The 16,850-nt window shown below is 44.5% G+C and overlaps 1 protein-coding gene across 1 annotated transcript in view; it reads left to right on the top strand.

The window, feature by feature from the left end:
* Nucleotides 1-257: 257 nt before the first annotated feature.
* The window catches only part of LOC128136071 (pikachurin-like), a 32,426-nt gene continuing 15,833 nt past the window's right edge, over nucleotides 258-16,850 (top strand). The window contains exons 1-3 of the mRNA XM_052775157.1: nucleotides 258-376; nucleotides 13,708-13,819; nucleotides 16,379-16,495. Coding sequence (XP_052631117.1) covers nucleotides 258-376; nucleotides 13,708-13,819; nucleotides 16,379-16,495 — 348 coding nt within the window. The remainder of the gene's footprint in view (nucleotides 377-13,707; nucleotides 13,820-16,378; nucleotides 16,496-16,850) is intronic.

Raw genomic sequence — 16,850 nt, 5'->3', positions numbered from 1 at the left:
TGTGAGAAGGGGACAGATACCAGTGTACTACAGTCACAAAGCAATTTAGGGGACATTTTACCCTGAAGAACTTCAAAAAGTGAATCCTGACGAGGAGAGAATCTACAAAATTGAGATCATCACTGTGAAAGGGAAAGGAAGAAAGAAACAGCTGCTTGGGAAGTGATGTGGCTGGCCTGAGGAATTTCACAGTTGGATAGAAGCCTCCCAAGTCCAGGACATCTAGTGATTGGGGTTGGAGTGGGGGAAAAAGAGGGATGGCAGATGGTGGTTTCTACATCACACCACCCAGCAATGCCAGCACCAGAATTTTCCCACAAAACACCAGCTCGAACTTCACCATACAGCTGGTGAGGCCCCCGCAGCTCTTGGGGAAGTAGGAGGTGGGGCTGGCAGAAAGACAGTACCTGCACAGCTGGAATAACATTAATGAAGATGCCATCTTTGAAATAGTGTTGCAGGGTAAGACATGCCAGTATACTTTGTGGAAAGGTTATTATCCTTCTGTTCTTCATAAGGGGGGGGGGGAAGAAGGAGACAGTGCAGGGTTCTTTCCAGATGTCAATAAGAAAGGCCCAACAACAAATGGCTTAACAAAATAGCTGGTTTAATAAGATAGAATAAAAAGAGGAATATAGATAGTGAGTAAATCTTACATCCCTTCAGTTGCTGGGAACTCCGTGTTTGTGTAACATTGGATGGACCCTGGATGGATTTTCCCATGGCATGCTGCACAGATCATATCCATGGAGAGGTTCCTCCTCCCTCCCATGCTGTGGTGCCTTTTATTTTGTGTAACAAACAAAATCATATATCTTCTCCTGACAGTCTGGAATGTTCTCTCTGTCATAACATCCACCAGTGCTCAGCACAGGCTGGCACGGGTCATTCCAGCAGGTTCCCATACCGCAGTTAATCATGTTAACATACAGGTTTCTAAAGCCCTAAATACAAGGCCCAATAGAGTAGACATGGCCTGGTCAAGATCTCTAACTACTTGAATATAATGTCTTCTTCAAGGCTCCCAATACACCATGCCTCTCCATGTTGATGGAACGTATGAACTATCTGATTAACCCCCTACAACAAAGCTTCAGTCATCGACTCTCCAGCAGTAGGCCTGGTCTACGACCCTGTTGTAAATGGATGAAAAGCCTTACACATTTTCTACAAGAGGGGATCTAGCACATACTTTGGGGGCTTCTCCAGGGGTTGCTGCAAATAATTTTCCCTTTTTTGGTGGATATCACCAGAGGGTTTAACTCACTCTACCTCTACACAGATCTTGTAGAGCACCAGCATGTTGGGGACTTTTTGGTTCCTTAATTGCATTGTATTCTGACCAGTGGTAATAACAAGATCATTACAGTGGCATATAATAAGCCACATCATTATGTGCCTGTAAACTGCCAACACATTGACACGATCAGCATTGAAATACTGACCAAAACAAGCACGTCTCATTTCACTTTGGGACAGTGATTGTGAAGCTGCATCTTCAGCCCTGGAAATCTCTTCTCACTACCTGAATTAGTAATTCAATTTCTATTTTAATTGGCAATAAATTAAGTTAATCTCCCTGTTTTTACCTTGATCCATGATCTGTCTTATTGCTGTTCTTCCTATTTTCTTCCTGCAGAAGGAGGGAGTGAGGAAGCAACTGGGTGGGAGTCTGGCTGTTAACCAAGGCTAACCCATCACAACTTTAAACATTATTATATAATTTTTGTGGCCTTCTATGTGGATGGCAAACAAACCCCAGCAAAACCACTGCAACTTGATTTTGAGAACGCCTAGCCCTTTTCCTGGTAGATCAGAACTGCAGAGTTTTTTGACTCATATGGCTATCCCCCAAACAGTGTTCTCTTTCCTGAAAGCATCAAGTCCTTTTATAAAACACAACACAATAGATATCCCTTTCCAGAGGAAGCATCCCTTCTCCATGGCCTGTGGATACCACTGTATGTTTTTCCTACACCGCCATAACAAGGGACTACCTTTTGAGCAGCTTTTAAAACTGTTCTTATGATTTAGTTCAAAATAACCAGATGGTGAAGAATTTTTGTATTGAGTTTATGTATATGTGGCAAGTTTTTGGTAGCGGGGGGACTGCAGGGGTCTGTGAGAAGATGCCAGAAGCTGCCCCCATGTGAGACAGAGCCAGTTCCAGCCAGCTCCAAGACGGACCCGCTGAAAGCTGAGCCAATCAGTGACAGCGGTAACGCCTCTCTGATAACATACTTAAGAAAGGGTAAAAACTGCTGTGCAACAGCAGCTGGGAGAGAGGAGTGAGACTATGTGAGAGAAACAACTATGCAGACACCAAGGTCAGTGAAGAAGGAGGGGGAGGAGATGCTCCAGGCGCCAGAGCAGAGATTCCCCTGCAGCCTGTGGAGGACCCCACGCCGGAGCAGGTGCGTTCCCGAAGGAGGCTGTGACTCCGTGGGAACCCCGCGCTGGAGCAGGCTCCTGGCAGGACCTGCGGATCTGTGGAGAGAGGAGCCCACAGAGCAGATTTTCTGGCAGGACTTGTGACCCCGTGGGGGGCCCACGCTGGAGCAGTCTGTGCCTGAAGGACTGCACACCGTGGAAAGGACCCATGCTGGAGCAGTTCGTGAAGAACTGCAGCCCGTGGGAAGGACCGACATTGGAGAAGTTCGTGGAGGACTGTCTCCCGTGGGAGGGACCCCACGCTGGAGCAGGGGAAGAGTGTGAGTGAAGGAGAGGAAGAGATGAAGCGTTATGAAATGACTGCAGCCCACAATCTCCATCTCCCTGCGCCACTCAGGGAGGAGTTAGAAGAGTTGGGAGTGAAGTAGAGCCTGGGAAGAAGGGAGGGGTGGGGGGAAGGTGTTTTTTCGATTTGTTCTTATTTCTCATTATCCTACTCTGTTATTAACTGGCAATAAATTAAATTAATCTTCCCCAAGTTGAGTCTGTTTTGCCTATGACAGTAATTGGTAAGCGATCTCCTTGTCCTTATCTAGACCTACGAGCTTTACATTGCATTTTCTCCCCCTGTCCTGTTGCGGAGGGGGAGTGATAGAGCAGCTTGGTGAGCACCTGGCAGCTAGCCAAGGTTAACCCACCACAGACTCCTAAGACCCCAGGGTGCCCACAAAGGCCTACACATGAAAAATGTGTACACAACAGTGTGCCCATACCAATACAGACTGGAAGTCATTGGCCTTCTTGATTGAGTTTCTTGTTCTCCTGCTTTAGCTTAATGCTGTTCTGTTAACAATGCAGCACTGAGGGAACTGATCAGTTTTTTCCTTATTAGAAAAAAAATAATTTCTATTTTATGAATATTCTGAGATCTAATATGCATGTGGGGAAGCAGATTATCTGCCAGGGACGATGAGGTATAATCCTTTACCTATATACTAAGAGGCGTTAGATACCATGTATACCTTCTCTGTAATTCCCTCTATAATCCTGAGCTGGGGACAGCTACTTCTGTGGTTTTGGACACATGGTTGATCAATGAATCCAACCAAATGCTGGATGGGGGCTATAAATGCTCTCCAGTTATAACAAAACTGGACCCTCCTCTCCCGTCCCACTCAGTGGGCTCGGGGGAGGTAATCTTTTAGATAGTCCATTGCCGCACACAGGAGTCACAACGATGACTCAGGAGAGACAGAGAAAATTTTAAACACCCCGTTTCGCTCAACAAATACCAGGGCAGGAGTCATGACAATGGCTCCTAAATGCTCAAAATATGTTTTATTTAATGTTGACTTATAACACAAGTGTGGCTAAATTTGGCATAGCAGATATTTCAAATAAAAAACTTGACACTTAACAGCCCTAGCAAAATATTCCTAACAACAAGGTAGGAGGAAGAGAAGAGATGAGAGAGAGAGAGAGAGAAGAAAGACAAAAAAAGGAGAGGTAAGTATCACCACCCCTGGATCCAGCGAGGAAAGAGTCTCGGTAGTAACTGTCTGGATTCCTCAGGTGGCAGGCGCACGCCTGGGGGTTGGTCTCCCCCCCTTTTATAGCCTCATCCAAAAGCCCTTCGTGTATGCATTGCAGGGTTTTCTCAAAAGTTCTTGAGGAGAGAGTTGGGGGGGGTTGCTGATGCCCCCTTATCCCATTTAACTTGTTTACACAAATGCTGTGGTAAGGGCCCGTGGCAAAACTCCAAACCTGTGACAAAACATCCAAAGCACAACTTTGTGTGCCTTGTATGTTACAATGTGTTTAAAAATTAATTGATAGATCAAGTAAGGCTGTGTTAATTGATGAAAAACAAAAAAGGGGGAATTGTTGTGGACACATATTTAGCTAACGGTCGCAAGAGCATTCCAGACGCCTTTAGAAGGCCTTGAACAGAATAAACAAGAAGACAAAAAAAGAAAGATGCCAATTAAAAGAACACAGGTGCGCATTCCACGATAAAGGGAACTTGGCACGAAGAACCTCAATTCGGCAGTTTATCTTGACCAATTAGACTGAGACAAGTTTCGCATGTTTTAGTTAGTATAACCAATTGTGTCCTATGTTTATGCGCGTGTACAGAGTTAGTATAACCAATTATATTTTAGCTTATGGCGTGTGGACAGCTGATGTTTAGCTTGACAAGGTATATAAGCACACTATTTGGGCAATAAGGGGAGAACAACTTTAACCGTATCGGTGTCCTGTTGTTACCCGGCTCACGTCTCCAGATGGTTCCCTGCTACAGCCAAGCTGTTAGAATACGACGCTGGGGCACCTTGAATCACCTTTCTCCACATGGCCCGTGTGCACAGGACATCCTCTGGATCTTTGGAGACTTCCTCATCATCTAGATCACTGTAGATGACTTCCACCACTGCTAACTCTCTCAGGTACTGGATGCCTTCATCTGCGGTAGTCCACTTTTCTGAGGAATTCACAAGATCTTCCTTGAATGGATATCTTGCCCTCACACTTGAGAGGAGCCAGCTCCAGAGACTGCAAATTGCTGCCTCTTTTCCAATTCCTCTTTCAATTCCACGGTTTCTAGCGAGGGATCCCAGCTGTTGGGCTTCCTTGCCTTCCAGTTGCTGACTGTCGGCCCCGTTATCCCAGCATCGGAGCAGCCAGGCAGCAATCCGCTCACCTGGCTGGTGGCTGTAGTCTTTCCGCAAGTCCCGAAGTTCTGAGGACGTCAGGGACCGGGTAGTTTCCACTTCCTGTTTAAGTTCTCTCACTCCTTCCTCCAATTTCTTTGTTGAAGGACCAGCTTCTAGATTAAACCTTTCCTCTTCTTCTTCTTCCCTCACTAATCAATGGTATGGACCCGTTGATCTCCTTGTCCGCTGTTTCTTTTTCACTATTGGGGCAATTACTGTAGTTGTTGTTGTTGTTTGGGTCCCTGCCTCGAGCATGGTGTCCTCAGATGCAGTCTGGGTCCCTGCCTCAACCGTGGTCCTCTGAGAGTGTTGAACTATGGCTCAGTAGGCATAGGCCAGGCCCCAGTACAGTGCGAGAAGCTGCTGGTTTTCATTGGGATAGGCAAGGCACCCTTCTATCAGGTGGCGCGTCAGTTTGCCAGGGTTGCTTGCCTGTTCGGGTGTAAAGTCCCAGGTTATGGGAGGTGATAACCGTCCTAGGAATCTGCCCAAATCCTTCCATATACCCTGCCACCCAGGGACCGGTCGCTTGAGGGCACATTTCAGTATTGCCTCACCCGAAACTTGTCTTCTCTTATACCAGGACGAGACCAGATTCCACAATACCCATAATATACCACCAGTATTAATTATTAGTACTGAACAACTCACATAAGGGTGAACAAGGACCTCGGGAGCCTGCATAATAAAACCATTCACATCAATGCCCGGTAGGGAGAGGGAGATGTGTTCCCTCATCTCCTCCACAAGATAGCTCCCACAACACAGCAAAGCCATCAGTGCCAGGACAAAGCACATAGATATTATTTGCATTACCATGTTCCCAAACTCAGCAAGATAGAGATAAGCAAGCAGCCAACAAGCTCCGTGACCTGCACAGGAGCTTGCCACTTAATAACTAGCTATGGCACTGTCGTGGTTTAACCCCAGCCAGCAACTAAACACCACGCAGCCGCTCACTCACTCCCCCCCACCCAGTGGGATGGGGGAGAAAATTGGGAAAAGAAGCAAAACCCGTGGGTTGAGATAAGAACGGTTTAATAGAACAGAAAAGAAGAAACTAATAATGATAATGATAACACTAATAAAATGACAACAGCAATAATGAAAGGATTGGAATGTACAAATGATGCACAGTGCAATTGCTCACCACCCACCGACCGACACCCAGCCAGTCCCCGAGCGGCGAATCCCTGCCCCCCACTTCCCCGTTCCTATACTGGATGGGACGTCACATGGTATGGAATACCCCGTTGGCCAGTTTGGGTCAGCTGCCCTGGCTGTCCCCTGTGCCAACTTCTTGTGCCCCTCCAGCTTTTTCACTGGCTGGGCATGAGAAGCTGAAAAATCCTTGACATTAGTCTAAACACTACTGAGCAACAACTGAAAACATCAGTGTTATCAACATTCTTCGCTCTGAACTCAAAACATAGCACTGTACCAGCTACTAGGAAGACAGTTAACTCTATCCCAGCTGAAACCAGGACAGGCACGTTTAATGCAAAACTGCCGTTGTCGTGCCCCATGTTGGGCGCCAAAAAGGACTGTGGTGGGTTGACCCTGGCTGGGTGCCAGGTGCCCACCAAAGCCGCTCTATCACTCCCCCTCCTCAGCTGGACAGGGGGGAGAAAATATAACAAAAGGCTCGTGGGTCAAGATAAGGACAGTTTAATAAAGTGAAAGCCAAGGTCGTGTGCGAAAGCAAAGAAAAACAAATTATGTTATTCTCTACTTCCCATCAGCAGGCGATGTCTAGCCACTTCCTGGGAAGCAGGGCTTCAGTACGTGTAGTGGTTGCTCCAGAAGACAAAAAATGTCCCCCTTCTGTCTCCCTTTACTTAGCTTTTATAGCTGAGCTGACGTCATATGGTATGGAATATCTGTTTGGTTAGTTTAGGTCAGCTGTCCTGGTTATGTCCCCTCCCAAGATCTTGCCCAGCCCCAGCCTGCCATTGAGGGGGGGGCAAAAATGTTGGAGAGACAGCCTTGATGCTGTGCCAGCACTGCTTAGCAGTAGCCAAAACACTGGTGTGTTATCAACACCTTTCTAGCTACTGATGCAGAGCACAGCGCTATGAGGGCTGCTATGGGGAGTATTAACTCCATCTCAGCCAGACCCAATACAGACACCCATCTACAAGAAGGGCTGGAAGGAGGATCCGGGGAACTACAGGCCTGTCAGTCTGACCTCGGTGCTGGGGAAGGTTATGGAGCGGTTCATCTTGAGTGTGCTCACGTGGCATGTACAGGACAACCAGGTGATCAGGCCCAGTCAGCATGGGTTTATGAAAGGCAGGTCCTGCTTGACTAACCTGATCTCCTTCTATGACAAGGTGACACGCTTAGCAGATGAGGGAAAGGCTGTGGATGTTGTCTACCTGGACTTTAGTAAAGCCTTTGACACCATTTCCCACAGCATTTTCCTGGAGAAATTGGCTGCTCATGGCTTGTATGTGTGTACTCTTCGCTGGGCAAAAAAACTGGCTGGAGGCCCAGGCCCAAAGAGTTGTGGTGAATGGAGTTACATCCAGTTGGCAGACGGTCACAAGTGGTGTTCCCCAGGGCTCAGTATTGAGGCTGGTTCTTTTTAATATCTTTATCAATGATCTGGATGAGGGGATCGAGTGCACCCTCAGGAAGTTTGCAGAGGACACCAAGTTGGGCAGGAGTATTGATCTGCTTGAGGGTAGGAAGGCCCTACAGAGGGATCTGGACAGGCTGGATCAATGGGCCAAGGCCAATTGTATGATTTTCAACAAGGCTAAGTGCCAGGTCCTGCACTTCGGTCATAACAACCCCATGCAATGCTACAGGCTTGGGGAAGAGTGGCTGGAAAGCTGCCCGGCAGAAAAAGACCTGGGGGTGTTGGTCAACAGCTGGCTGAATGCAAGCCAGCAGTGTGCCAGGTGGCCAAGAAGGCCAATAGCATCCTGGCTTGTATTGGAAATTGTGTGGCCAGCAGGACTAGGGATTGTCCCTTTGTACTCAGCACTGGTGAGGCTGCACCTCAAATACTATGTTCAGGTTTGGGCCCCTCACTACAAGAAAGACATTGAGGTGCTGGAGCGTGCCCAAAGAAGACCAACGAAGCTGGTGAAGGGCCTAGAGAACACGTCATATGAGGAGCGGCTGAGGGAACTGGGGTTGTTTAGTCTGGAGAAAAGGAGGCTGAGGGGAGACCTTATCGCTCTCTACAACTACCTGAAAGGAGGTTGTAGTGAGGTGGGTATCCATCTCTTTTCCCAAGTAGCAGGTGATAGGACAAGAGGAAATAGCCTCAAGTTGCGCCAGGGGAGGTTTAGATTGGATATTAGGAAAAATTTCTTTACTGAAAGGGCTGTCAAGCATTGGAACAGGCTGCCCAGGGAAGTGGTGGAATCACCATTCTTGGAGGTATTTAAAAGACGTGTAGACATGGCGCTTAGGGACATGGTTTTGTGGTGGACTTGGTAGTGTTCGGTTAACAGTTGGACTTGATGATCTTAAGGGTCTTTTCCAACCTAAATGATTCTATGATTCTATAAAAGAGTAATAGCCTATAATGAGGTATGGGACCCCATCAGTCTCTAGTGCCTACTTCTTCTAAGGAAGCACAGAAACACTATATTTGTGCTGGGAAAGGATTTTCTTCCTAAATAAGTTTTGTGGGAGAATTGTGGGAGAACTTGTGGGAGAACGAGGGAAACTGCGTAAGGCACAACTGTTATTCTCTGTTTGCTAGCACAAGACACTACTGTTCTTTGTTATAAGTTTGTTGAAGTAAGCACAAAAAGTAGAACAAGGTCGGGCCTATGTGACTGATAACAGGAGGGCAACGTGACCGAAGACAGGGTGCAAGACAGCATGCAGGTGGAGGAACTATTCGCGTGATCAGAAGACTTTATCCAATTAGACTACTGTTTAAGCGCGTGAACGGCACATGTTAATCAATCAACAAATGGCTTATGTGTGAGTAGATATTAGAAACATATATAACCGAGTGTTGCGCAGTTAATAAACGGAGAAACCATTTGATCCACAGTATCTGTGTTGGTCCATTTTCTCCCCAGGGCGAGTCCCTGGCGATGCGTCGTTTTCCCTAGATTGTCACAGCGGAGAAAGTGCGGCAAGTTTATGTTTCAAAGCATTGTTATCAGTGTTACCATGTCATGCCATTATCTTATTGCAGATGTTACTTTTATTTCTGTATGGTATTGCAGAAATTCCCTTCTTGCCTCCATGACTGTGCCACAGCTAATTAGAGGATCTATAAATATTTTATACATATACTTTCTAGCCACAGGATTGTACAATATTGGCACTTCCGTCAGTATCCTCCTCCCTGGTCTCCAGTTCCAGGCAGCAAGTACTGGGCTAGAGGTGCCACAAGAAGGTACACTTCCAGGTCCCCTCTTTTCTCATAGTGCTGGGGTTTTGGAGATCTGAGGCTAATATCCAATTTACGTAACTTCAGCAGTCTAAAAGATAAATGTATGGGTTAAACAACTCACCCAGGCTCCCAGACAAAGACAGACCTTCTGAGAATGATTCATCCCATCCTAAAATAAATGTCTAGGATAGGAGCAATGAGATGCCTCAAAAAGGTCTTATCTCTCTTTGCTTGTGTAACTGAGTGTCCAGTCCCTGGGCAGCTGTTCCCTGGGTTCTTATGAAAAGGCAATGGGCTAAACAGAGGCACTCAGTACCTTGGATGTGGTCCAAGAGGCTGTCAGTTTGTCCAGGCTGGCTGACCTAATATTTAGAAATAATCTGTATAAAGCTTATGCAAAATGTGTACACTGCCTGCAAGTCTTGCATACCATATGTTTCCTGTGGATGGACATTAGGAATTTTGGCTATGCTGCAATTAGGAGAAATATACTGATTTTCCACTGAATGAGGACCCAAGCAAACAAACACATTCAGATGACAAAGTGTGAGATGAAATTTCAAGGGAGCAAATGCAAAATAATGCACAACTCTAACAATGCACAGCTGTGGCAATACCGTTAGTATTGTCAGATAGAGAAAGATCCTAGAGTCATCATGGATAGTTCTGTGAAAGCAACAGCTAACTGCTTAGAGACAAATACAAAAATGCAAGTACAATGCAGAGAATTATTAGGAAAAGAATAAAGAACAATACCTCTGCAAAAATCCACAATGCACCCTGTCTTTAAAACTTGCTGCCATTCTGGTCACTTCATTTCAGAAGAAATTAGCAAAATTAAAAAAGGAGAGTAGTGTTGATATCCAGGGGAGGGAAAGAAACAACTTCCACAAATACAGCAGGACCCTTCAACTTGGAAAAGAAAGAGTTTGGTGGAAGTATGATAAAGGTTTTTAAATTGTGAATGACATGGAGATAAATAATGATTATTCTGTATTTTTTAATTATGGAAGAATTAGAAGGAGCCCAGTGAAACTGCAAATCAAAAAATATCTAACAAAGAAAATAAGACTTCTCTTTTTTTCCAGACAGCACATAAGTAAGTTGTGGAAACTAATTGTCACAGCATGTTACAGATGCCATAACTATAAATAGGTTCAAAAAAACACATTACACAAATTTGAAGAAAGATCCATTGAAGGAGAGCAAACACAGTTGTACAGATGCAGCCTCTGACTCAGGAAATTGCTAAATGACAAGTTGCCAGAAGCCGGGAGGATATATCAAGGGAAGAACCACTCCATACTTGCCCTGTTCTTTTCTCTTGCTGAAAAGCAGTAGAAATAGCTAATGTCGGAGACTTTTGCTCCAACCCAAAATGGCCCTCCTTACAACAGCCTTCAATCTTTTTCTGATTACAACTGTCTAATTCCTATTACTGGCAACCATAAGACATTAAAGTAGACATAATTTTTTTCCCCCAAGAATATTGTAGTGCTGCAAAACACCTTGGACTAATGTTTAACCAATATGTATGTGGCTTGTAAAATGTGGCAAGAGCCACAAGCATGTGCCTGGGAGTGGAAACTGCCCCTTTCTATTGGAAAGCACAAGAGAGAGCAGGAAGCCAACTAACACTTGGGTCGCATTAGGGAAAAGAGTGTGGTGTGATAGCTGGGTAATGGGGAAGACTCATGAGACTGGCAAGCTTCATTGAAAGTTGTCAGAATAGCCCAAAACCCCAAAGATGTTGTTAAACAATGACTTACAAATAGTTGTGTTCAATGAATATTATGCAGATTGCAAGGCCAGGCTCTCAGATGAGGAAATGTCAAGTTTCTGGTTGCCTGCACAGCATCAATTTTCACAGTGGATTCATCACTTCAGTCTTTTTTTTAGCAAGTTAGCGTTCTAGGAGGCACAATGCTGGTACACAGTGCAATCCTTTTGAGCCCATATATGTAATCCAAACCCCATGAATCCTGATTCCTCTTACATCCAATTGATTATCGCCATTACATAGTGTCACCATCTCCAGCTGGCTGCCATCTATTACCACCCTCCTGCCCCACATTACTCTGTTAATGACTTTATCCAGGCCCAAGCACGTACTCAAGCTTCAGGCAGGGTGGTTACCTGCTCAGCTCAGGCACTAACCATGTAACTCTGAAGGTTGTATTGAACTTTCCCATTGACGATATTGTGGTATAATTAACCCAAGCTCAGCTGCTGTCCTCAGTCACTGCCTCATGGACCACACAAGTCAATCCACCTCCTCATGTGACCACTCAGACCCACGTCCTGTTCAGCTCCTTTTTCTAGATAACTTGTGCAACTCACACCATCGCTCAGTGATATTTTTTTATGGAGGTTTTCTGAACCAAGTGTCAAAGTAATACTGCCAGTATTGTGTGAATAGATAAAAATGGACTTTGAGAAAATTTGGAGGAGCAAAATAGATACAACAGAAATATTTCTAAGCTCACGCTGATTGTTCAGAAAAAAGAAAAAAATGAAATTGTTATTTTCACAATTTCAAAATTATATACCTTTTTAAATCAGCATTTGAATCACTATTGAATCACTATTTCAAATCACAATTTTTTCAATTATTTCAGTTTGAAATGTATCTTTGTTCATTTTTAAATGTAAGTAGCCTGAAAATACAAAACATTATTTCACCCAAAAGAATTTTGTATTTTTTCGTTGAAAGCTAGAAAGTCTTCAGGTGTCCCAAATAGCATGGTTTCTGATTTTTCCAGCTTGACCAGAGAATCAAACACAAGTTTTCATTGCTCCTGGAGAAAAGGCTGTAAGAAATCATTTAGACATAAAATATTTTAACCAGTGTAGTAAAATGACATTTGAAAATAAGATACAAAGTTCTGCAGAACTTGTAAAGGAGAATGTGTTTTTGCCCTTTATACAGGCTGCTATTCATATTAGTGCTGAACTAATAAAGATTTTAAGACCAGTTTTTAAATGCTTCCTTTGAGACTGGTGAATGCTTTGCACAACTGGGGTTTATTGTTCCTAGCCAGTATCTCATCACATCATTAGGATCATATTTTAGTTTCCTTCCCTTAATGTACAGCAGCCAGGTTGTGTGAGCGCACATGTATGTGTGTGTAGATGTCACTGTAACAGGCTGCATAAATAGAGCTGATAAGCTGTCCTAGTTTCAGCTGGGATAGAGTTAACTGTCTTCCTAGTAGCTGGTACAGTGCTATGTTTTGAGTTCAGTATGCGAAGAATGTTGATAACACTGATGTTTTCAGTTGTTGCTCAGTAGTGTTTAGTCTCAAGTCAAGGATTTTTCAGCTTCTCATGCCCAGCCAGCAAGCAAGCTGGAGGGGCACAAGAAGTTGGCACAGGACACAGCCAGGGCAGCTGACCCAAAGTGGCCAACAGGGTATTCCATACCATGTGACGTCCCATCTAGTATAGGAACTGGGGAGTGGGGGCGGGGAATCACCGCTCAGGGACTAGCTGGGTGTCGATTGGCGGGTGGTGAGCAATCGCACTGCGCATCATTTGTACATTCCAATCCTTTTATTATTACTGTTGTCATTTTATTAGTGTTATCATTATCATTATTAGTTTCTTCTTTTCTGTTCTATTAAACCATTCTTATCTCAACCCACGAGTTTTACTTCTTTTCCCGATTTTCTCCCCCATCCCACTGGGTGGGGGGGGAGTGAGTGAGCAGCTGCGTGGTGCTTAGTTGCTGGCTGGGGTTAAACCACAACATAAGCAAACACAAAGTAGTTCTATTTTAAAAGAGGATGAAGAATGTGGGACTAGATGGACCATTAAGTGGGAAGCTTTATCTCCAGGCTTATGTCATTGTGAAATGAGGATGTATAGCTGAGACAAAAAATTGTCTTTATGCATTATAAATGACTGAGCAGAAAAATTAGTTCAGAGGTAGATGAAACGCATGCTGATTATAGAAATGTTTCATTTATAAATAAAAGTATAGTGCTTGTTATTTGCTATAGGAACATGGTCTTACTTTCCTTTGCTGATAGGGCTCAGAAATTATGTTACTTCTTTATAAGGAAAGAAACACAGTGATTTATTTTTATTTTTATTTTTTTATTATTTTTATTTTTATTTTTTATTTAGAAAATCATCCCAGAGGACTTGACTTTTTAACATGACAGCAATATTTGAAAATATCAGAAAGGCAAAAGTGAAAAATACTTAAAAGTTTTCTTCCCCTTAAAACAGGAGTGAAGAACCTGTCAGTCTGGGTCAATGGCATGAGTTGCAAGTGTCTCGCACAGCGAAGAATGGTATCCTACAAGTGGACAAACAAAAGCCAGTGGAAGGGATGGCAGAGGTGAGCATATGGCATAAGTTGTTATGAATATGGCTGTTAGATTATAAAATGATTGCATAGTAAGCTACACAGGCTGCTCTCAAAGCTCTTAAGAGCTCAAAAAAGTATCCACATTAGAGTAACATTTTCTTAAGCCCAAAATTGGAAATTTGCACATGAATTCTTCCCTCTGAGGCCGGGGTCCTGTAAAGGCAGCTGAAATACAACCTTACCTGCTCTTGATGTGCAACTGGACTCACTTTTTTATGTTCAGTTCATACATGTTCTTAAGGTTCTTTTCTTGGTACTTCGTGGTTGTGGCTAAGTCTGCTGAACATTGTATGCACTATGAAATGCATCATCTGGAGAAGGATGAAATAAAAAAATATGTGCACAAAGTCCTGTTTTTACCTCTCTCTGAATATTGTGCTGGAAAGGTAGGCCAAAAGAGAATTGTTTCTTTGTCTTGCAAAAGTAATTTTCAGGACAGAGTAAGGGCTGGAATACTCAGAGAGTTGATGACTTGCATTTTACTATTCCCTGACTAAGAGGTCATAGTGAGTCAAATGAGGTAAAATTTTGCTTGCAAGAATCTGAGCAGGGTATTCACTCTAAGCACTCAAATGCGTACACAGAGGTACTTTTTTATGCCAAGAACCTAAGGCTAGAATTGCTTAGAAAATGTCTTTTATTCTTTCCTAATGGAAAGTCTGGCCAGAAAAAACAGACTCCAGATTCTGTTAGCAGAAGAATCTGAATTTTTTTCTGCAAACTGGGAAACTATTTAAAGCTTAGACATTTCTTGAAAAATGTAAATCAAATGAAATTCCAATTGTCTGTCAAGAAACAAACTGAGTGGGAAACATTCAAACAGAGCAGTCGAGACTTCTTTAGATAGATGGGTCAAGATGAAGACTCCCATTTTTTTTCTCTAAGTGCATGCTGCACTGCAGCTGCAGAAGGAGGTTGCCTGGGAGCTGCCAACAAAGAAATCACAGGAGCTTCTGCAGGACTGAAATTACACAGTTATCCTGTCCTTAGCTGTTAAACTTCTTCCAGTTCGCTCCAGGACCCTGACTAGTTGTTATGGGTTTGTGTGGCGGGGTTTTTTGGTAATGGGGGAGGGGGCCACAGGGGTGGCTCCTGTGAGAAGCTGCTAGAAGCTTCCTCAGCTCCAAGTCGGACCTGCCTCTGGCCAAGGCTGACCCAATCAGTGACAGTGGTAGTGCCTCTGGGATGACATATTTAAGAAGGGGAACCCGCAGTGAGTGGGGGGATTGGAATGTGAGAGGAACACCCATGCAGATACTGAGGTCAGTGAAGAAGGAGGGGGAGGAGGTGCACTGGAGGAGGTGATGCCCCTGCAGCCCATGGTGAGATGGCAGGCTGTCTCCCTGCAGCCCATAGAGGTGAGTGGTGGAGCAGATGCCTACTTGCAGGCTGTGGAGAAGCCCACGCCGGAGCAGTCAGATGCCCCCGAAGATGGCCGTGACTCCATGGGAAAGCCTGCGCTGAAGCAGTCTGTGACTGAAGATCGGCCTGTGGAAAGGACCCACGCCAGGGAAGTTCGTGAAGAACTGGAGCCCGTGGAAAGGACTCACGTTGGAGACGTTCGTGAAGGACTGTCTCCTGTGGGAGGGACCCCACGGTGGAGCAGGGGACAAGTGAGGAGTCCTCCCCCTGAGGAGGAAGGAGCGGCAGAGACTGTGTGGCGAGCTGACCCCAACCCCCATCCCCTGTTCCCCTGTGCCGCCGGGGGGAGGAGGTAGAGAGAGAGACGGCAGTGGAGTTGAGCCAGGAAGGAGAGAGGGGTGGGGGGAAGGTGTTCTAAGGTTTGGTTTTACTTCTCAGTATCCTTGTTTTGATTTGATTTGTAGTAAATTAAATTGATTTTGTTTCTTCCCCAAGTTGATCCTGTCTTTTGCCAGTGACCATAAGTGGGGAGTGATCCCTCCCAGTCCTTGTCTCGACCCACGAGCCTTTCTTTATATTTTCTCCTCATCCCACCGTGGCCTGGGGGGAGGAATGAGCGAGCGGCTGCATGGTGCTTTGTTACCAGCTGGGTTTAAACCACGACACTAGTCCTATCAGGTATCCTGAGCAACTGCTTCTGGTAACTAATACAAACCCAATATTTCTTTCATTTAACCCCGTATCTTGTTATGAATTAGGTTTTCAGATGTTGGAAACATTAAATGAGTTTCTGTTCCATGGACTTTGCTCTGATTTTAACTTTATGAAACTCATTCTGGTCCTAGATTCACATCAATGTACCTCAAGTCATTGTAAATAGAGATAGATGTGCAGTCAGAAGTCAGAATGAGTCAGTCTTCTTTCTTTCTTCCTTCGGTTTTCCAATTTTGAAATACTTGAGATTTCTCAGCTAGCTCTGATTATGATAAAGCACAGTCAGTAGACAGTGTCCTACGGTGGCTTTCTTGAGAGAATTGTACAAAGAAATGCAATTAACAGAAGCAATGAGGCATTAAAGTAAGCTATAACATCTAATGTTAGCTAATCTGAAGATACAAGCATGGTTCCAGCTACTCTCAAAAAATGTTATTCCTGTGTTTCTTGCAGGGGGCTTTCACACAGATTAAGTGCAGCTCTGAAATATTTATTGGTGGAATCCCTAGTTATGATGCTGTGAAGAAGAATTCTGGGATCCTCAGGCCCTTCAGTGGGAGCATCCAGAAGGTATGTGCCCAGAGTAACACACTGGAGGAATTTATTTTCATCTTGTCATATATCCTGTCCAGTAGACACTTTAGGTGAAAACCTGCCCTTATAGCACTGGCAATATTCAAAATAATCCAAGATTTCACCTCAGAAGCCCACACAAAGTGCTTAAATATGAATTTCACAGTGAAAAGTCATTCTAACTTTAATAGCCAGTAAGTATTACCACTGTGTTGTGGTTTAACCCCAGCCAGCAACTAAGCACCACGCAGCTGCTCACTCACTCCCCCCCCACCCAGTGGGATGGGGGAGAAAATCAGGAAAAGAAGTAAAACTTGTGGGTTGAGATAAGAATGGTTTAATAGAACAGAAA

Source organism: Harpia harpyja, chromosome W (genome assembly GCF_026419915.1).
Source record: "Harpia harpyja isolate bHarHar1 chromosome W, bHarHar1 primary haplotype, whole genome shotgun sequence".
Classification (NCBI taxonomy): Eukaryota; Metazoa; Chordata; class Aves; order Accipitriformes; family Accipitridae; genus Harpia; species Harpia harpyja.
The sequence above is the reverse complement of the archived record's forward strand: the minus strand, read 5'-3'. Positions and strand labels throughout refer to the sequence as shown.